The sequence below is a fragment of the Hippopotamus amphibius genome, chromosome 11, assembly GCF_030028045.1.
Source record: "Hippopotamus amphibius kiboko isolate mHipAmp2 chromosome 11, mHipAmp2.hap2, whole genome shotgun sequence".
Classification (NCBI taxonomy): Eukaryota; Metazoa; Chordata; class Mammalia; order Artiodactyla; family Hippopotamidae; genus Hippopotamus; species Hippopotamus amphibius.
Genome location: NC_080196.1, coordinates 25,966,724 through 25,973,142, shown reverse-complemented (window position 1 = coordinate 25,973,142; position 6,419 = coordinate 25,966,724). Strand labels below are relative to the sequence as shown.

General features: G+C 42.3%; 1 protein-coding gene across 1 annotated transcript; it reads right to left on the bottom strand.

Annotated features, from left to right (window-relative positions):
* Window positions 1–218: 218 nt before the first annotated feature.
* Window positions 219–4,908, bottom strand: LOC130831082 (mamu class II histocompatibility antigen, DR alpha chain). Its single transcript, XM_057698643.1, has 5 exons — window positions 4,762–4,908; window positions 2,482–2,727; window positions 1,760–2,041; window positions 1,297–1,462; window positions 219–624 (listed from the first exon to the last, which is right to left on the bottom strand). The coding sequence occupies exons 1-4, from the start codon at window positions 4,838–4,840 to the stop codon at window positions 1,308–1,310; spliced, it is 762 nt and encodes a 253-aa protein (XP_057554626.1). The 5' UTR covers window positions 4,841–4,908; the 3' UTR covers window positions 219–624; window positions 1,297–1,307.
* Window positions 4,909–6,419: the final 1,511 nt, after the last annotated feature.

Below are 6,419 nucleotides of genomic sequence, written 5' to 3'. Positions count from 1 at the left end.
AACAGAAAATCTTACTCTAGGGTTTTCCAGATAAGGACCGGACCACAACAGCTGGATCGCTGGCAGATCCTCTGAATGAGACTTGAGTCCTAATGAACTAGGATGTTTCTGATTAACTGCAGAGCCTATAATATACATTCAACCTTCAGACATTTCAGGATGAAAAGATCACATATATTCCACAGCCTCCATGAAGAATTGGCTCAGACACCAAAAACTCCACCTAAGACCCACTCAAAGTTTATTGTATTCAGAAAAATCACAGTCACAGTCAGAAGAAATGCCAAGTCATAGGTACACAAGAGACGCCCCCATAGAACATTCAAAAGGTTCCATAGCAGAGAAGGGATCCTATGGGCTCTATTCCAAAGGCATTACATGGTGATAATAAGACAGTGAAAAATGGAGGGAAAGCCAGTACAAGAAGGAGCAACAGACAGGGAATAACTAGACATTAGAATTTGGAGATTGTGGAAGGCGTCTTCACTCAGAGTAGCTAAAGGGCTGGGAAGTGCTGAAGGATGGTTGTTTTCACTGAGATGAACAATTGGAGTGTTGCTGGATTTGTAAAGCTATTAAAGCAGAAATATCTTCATTGATCTTCTCTCTAACAAAGTCCATTACCTGTAGCAGGACACACATAGTTACTATAGAGTTTAAGATGAATATGTTGAGTTCTTACCTTCAGATTCCTTCCTCTTCACCCTTAATGCTTTGGCTTTGGAAAAGTATCTTAATATTTGTGTGACCTCTCGTAAATACAACCTTTGCAACCTTCCAAGTAAGCATGAATGGGCAGACCATGCTTTACTTTCTCTTAGACCTCCTGACACCATTTTTCAGAATGGAGGGGCAAAAACAGGCATTGACCTCCAAGAGATTTCCATTTCATACAATGAATCTACCCTAAACCCCAAAGAGTGAAGCTCTGGAAATGCTTCAGGGCTGATGTCCTGTCTCAGGAAATATAAGCCAGGAAGTGTCTTAATCTTGAGGTTGACATTCCCAGATCATGGGACTCAGTATTCCAATGTGAAACAATTATTTTAGGTCCTGGAGATAATTTCCAAGACCGAAGGTGTGATCTTAGGTACACATGTATGTAAAGGGATATAGAACTATGAAGCTCTGGAATGTCAGATGGCAGCAATGTCTGATTCTGTCCAGCAAAGATCAATCAGGAGCCATGATTTTTGCAAACAGTTTCCTTAAAGGCATCACATGTCCTTTCCTTCACTCTGTTTCCTTCCCTTAAATCACTCCATGTATGTCTTCCTCTGATCACATCAAACCCACCTGTAGGTGCCTCACAGAGGCCCTCGGCGTTCAACAGTGTTGCCTTTGCGCACGCCCTTGATGATGAGGATGGTCCCCACAATGATGCCCACCAGAGCCACAACCAGGCCCAGAGCACACACTGCATTCTCTGTGGTCTCCGGGAGTGGGGTTGGAGCTTCATACTCTGGGGAAAAATAAATCAAAGTACAGAAGTAATGCATGTGGTAAGGAGAAGCACTTAGGACCAAATATAGGGTACTTGGTCAAAAGAATTTTTTTCATCAATTAAATAAGAGGAAGACAGATGATATATTAAGGGAATTACATATTAGAAGTGGGGAAAGCTGAGCAATAGGAGACCAAGAGCAGGAATGGGAGCAGTTGCTATGAAACAGTTAGGGGACTTGGGGCCCCAAAGGACCAGACACATGCATCACAGGATGAAACTGTAAAATAAAGGAGATGGAAGGATGGTTCTTACCCCAGTGCTTGAGAAGAGGCTCATCCAAACCCCAGTGCTTCACCTTGCAGTCATAGACATCCTCAGTTGAGGGCACGAAGGGCAGGTAGTGGAACTTGCGGAAAAGATGGTCATCCCTGGGCAGGAAGACTGTCTCTGACACTCCTGTGGTGACAGGTTTGCCATTTTGAAGCCACGTGACATCGATCACTGGTGGGGAGAACTTGTCGATGAAACAGATGAGGATGTTGGGCTCTCCCAGTTCCACAGGGTTGTGTGAGAGCACAGTCACTTCTGGAGCAACTGGGGGACAGATGACAGAAATTAGCCTTCCCTGCTTAGCCCTATCCTTCTCCCTCCCACCAAGGCTGAAAAAGCAGTTGAAATTATGCCCTGAGAATCTATGTCATGGTCTCAGATACCCAGCTCTGATACCCTCCCCCATGAACAGGAACCAACACTGAGGTATAAGATACCCAAGGACCTCATTCCTGGCTCCTCCAACATGGACTCAGGGCAAGGACTTTATGAGAGACTGTGGATGCCAGAGACAAGATGTGAGCACCTCAAGAAAGGAACAAACTCATCAAGTTCTTGGGCTGGTGGCATGAGAATTTGGGGCTTGCATGTGGCAAGAATAGGCCCCTGGGAGTGGAAGTCAGTCACAGTAACATAACACAAACAGCTGAAGTATCTACTTAAAGCTACACTCCCAAGTCTAAGAGTGCAGCCAAGAGAGGTACCATTGCTGTTCGGGGTGTTGTTGGAGCGCTTTATCATGATGTCCAGGTTGGCTTTGTCCACGGCTATATTGGCCAATGCACCCTGAGCCTCAAAGCTGGCAAAATGTCCAAATTGTTCAAGCCGCCACACCGTCTCCTTCTTTTCCATATCCACGTGGAAAATCTCATCACCATCAAAGTCAAACATAAACTCGCCTGATTGCTCAGGGGACAGATAGAACTCAGCCTGGATGATCACATGATCCTCTGAAAGGACAAGAAAGTGAGTTAGGGTGGGAAGTTGGAGGGAGAGTTGAAGAAGAACTCAGGATGTGAGACACACACATGTGGGCAGGGGTGGTGGAAAGAGAGGGCCAAGTGGAAAGGAGGAGTGATGGAGATTAGGGATGAGTGGGAAGATGAGGCCTGGGTGAAGGACATTCGTGTTCAACAGAGCTGGGAGTAGAGAAGCAAAGGGACAGTGTAGAGAGTGTGGCTTGAGGAAATGAGGGCTGAAAAACTAGAGTCTCGTGAAGCTTTTGTTTGACTCCACGTTACTGGCTAAGAAATGACTTCCTCTATGGAAATCCAGCAGCAGCTCCTAAAAGAGAAATGTTCTCTCCCTCTCTGGACCTAAGAATTAAATAATTTAAGCCAGAACCCCGGGGCATGTCTCAGAGCACTGTAACTCTAAGAAGAAATAAACACTGTTTAAAAGGCTGGGTTCTGAACTCTGAATTCAAATTAAATCTTGATTTCTCACTCAGCTACTTAGTGATCTTGAGTAGATTATTTATATGTAGTTTTCCTGTTATATTCTATGGTGCTTTTACTTTTATGTTGAGTTAGTCTTTAAGATGAAATGAGACTAGTTTTAAGTAATTTCTTAGTGTATCCTCAGGATTACAACAAATACTTTAGCATTAGAAATTGCTTTCTGTTTAAGGACCAGACCCATGGAATATATCACTGGAGATTGTGGTACCCAAATAATTGTTTGAGATCTTGTAGCATTGTAGAGCTACACTGTATCCCCACCCACATCCTGCATCCCTCTGAGGGAAGGATTATATGTGGATTGACTCACCAACGTTCCCTTGTACATTTTTTTCCCCTTTGTATCTTAAAGATCTTTAAATTGATACTGTCGTTAGGGGACATATTCTATTATGGTTGATAGTGAGAATAATCTATACCAAGGGAATAATAGACTTGAAATAAGCAAGCTACAATTAAAGAGGACACTGCCTCTGTGGTGCATGTAAATGAGAGGCGGGTTTTAAAATCTGACTGTATATTAATAAACCTAGGGATTTATTTAGCATTTGCAGCTACACACACACACACACACACACACACACACACACACACACACACACTAACTTCCTCTTTTTGCTCCAAAGGAAGCTATCTTTCCTGAAAGGCATCCTCATATATGGTTCTTTCTGGGCAATAGAAACCTACAACTGTCATCATGGGTCTTGGAGCTGGCTTATTACTTTACTTTTTTCCAGTCTACCTGCCAGCTTCTTCGGGAGTGACTCTGGATGAAGAGTCTTTTTTCACAATACACCTTCACAACAGCACAATATTTGCTCTGGAGATGGTGGAGAATAATATTAGACTCTTCGCTTCCTCACTCCTTTTTCTACTCTCTTGAGAATATTACTAAGTAACAGTGACCAAAGATCCTTGTAAGATCCACTGTAATTGGGGCTATCGCTGTCCTAAGAGACAGTAAATTAAATGCAATTCATATCAGTATGCCTGCCCTTCCCCCTCCCTTGGGTGAATGGTTGATTTTTGGTGACTTTCCTTTCTAGTGATCTTCAATATCACGTCTGTGCTCCAAATAGGCGGACAGGATTCACAGGCCAAAAATTAGCCACCACGGCAAAAATAGCTAAGAACTGGTGCCAAGAAATTCTCATAGTTTTTTTTTTTTCTGATTTAATCCACACAAAATTACATGAGGTTTTTAATTTTTACTAATTTTCCTGGAATGAAAAATTAGGAAGGTAACTTCTTAATGCCTGTCAGGAAATATTTTCCCTTCAAGCCTGGCTTATATCAAAGTCAATAGTATTAATCAATAAACAACTCAGTTTTGCTCCTCTAAACTTTACTTATTTCAATTTGTGGTAAGAACTCTTCTAACTATAATTTATTACAATTTTAGAGTGAGACCCAGAAAATACCTGTCACACTTCTTTCTCACTCCAAAGACCGTCTTTCAAATGTCCATTTCTCTGATGCTCTTAGAACTTATTTATCCCTAGTTTTGATTCTCTCAGCACTTACCTTTGATAGCCCATGATTCCTGAAGGCTTATCAGGACAGTAATGAAAAATCCTAGTATCGGGACTCCAATTACTGCCATTTTCTTCTTAGATGTCTTGGTGAGGGTCAGTAGAGCCCAAGGTGGGTCAGAACAGACAGGAATACAAGAGAATGTAGGGTGTCATAGAGTCTGACTGATTAAAATTTAAAATCAGTTGAGCTGCAACCAATCAGAGAATTCTTTTGAGATGACACTGCTGTTGCTAAGGGAAGGGCTTTTGCAAAGGGTCCAGGAAAGGAGATGCTTTGTTCATTAGATGAAAAGGAACTTCTTAATCAATGAAACAAACTCATAACCAAACAAAAAGAACAAAAAAATCGAGTTTTCAAGAGTGATGGGTAATGACTCACAGACTCTTCCATCCCAATCCAAGATCTAGAAAGGGATCTATCTGAAGCACATTAGTAAGAATAGAATCAATGGGAATATCCTAAGGTGAGAGTTAATGACTGATCATGTCTCTGTGCTGTGACAGCTGGGGAATTTATTTAAAGGGCATTAGGTCATATAAAAAGAAGGTAAACTTTCAGGCTCTGAGGAATGCTTGAATCTTGGCAGTATCGGGTGACTGAGCCTCACTTAAGACACTACTTACTGCCTCAGGATTCTCCTCCAGTGTCCTAGACTCCAAGGTGGCCAACTCTGCCCAAGAGTTTGGAATTCCCAGCACTTCAGAATATAGAGAACATCAGAGGAGAAACTCTGAGTTCCAGCACTCCCAAAGCTGGAGATGGATGGAAAGCTACACCTTGGAACATAGGTAGTGGTTACTGGAGACAGTAGACTCCAGTAAAGGGGGAATCCTGTTTCTAATTTCTATTACCTTAAATATGACCCGAGACTGGAGAAGACTGTTGGGCACACACCTTTTTTGAAGACTCAGATAGATGAATAAATAGAGTAAATGGGGCAGAGCTTATTTTAGCTGGAAGACTGGAGAGAATAACCTGCAGGATGGCTTTACCATTACTTCCTCATGATGAAAGTTCTGATTCAAAGAATTTATTTTGATGTCCACTACTGAGAATACTGAAAGTTAGCACATGTTGACTGACCCTCATGTTTTTGAAAATATAGCAAAATAGAAAGGAAAGTGTTAAGCCACCCATAGAAAGGGCTGGAATCCAGATACTTCCAAGGAGGAGAGACCTGGCAGGGAGGTGGCTCATGAGGTGACAAGGGTGGGTTTTCCACAGTGTTTTCTACACTGCTGAAGTCTTAGTCTGCCCCACAACTTCCCTCACACTTCATAAGAGCCAACACTCTATACATTGCTGATTTTCTTCTGATTGCCTCTAAGGGCTTTGAATATCCTCTGATACCAACTTCTAGATTACTGGGCAGGTGCACACACAGTTCTGCCCTAAAATTGTTGAGGACTGTTTCCTGGAGGCAGTGGAATGGGCCAGGTGTGAGTTCTACAGTATCAGTCTCTGCTGAGAGTCTGATCCCATAATTTAGGCTTGTCACCTCCTCTATCCTAACCTCTGCTAATCATACTTAACCAATATAATTTTTCTGTGCTTGCCCTTTTCTGGCTGCCATAATGCCTCGTTCTTACAAGATTCTCAATATACGTATAGTGAACTCAGAGACTATACATGTCTCTGTGCTTCGT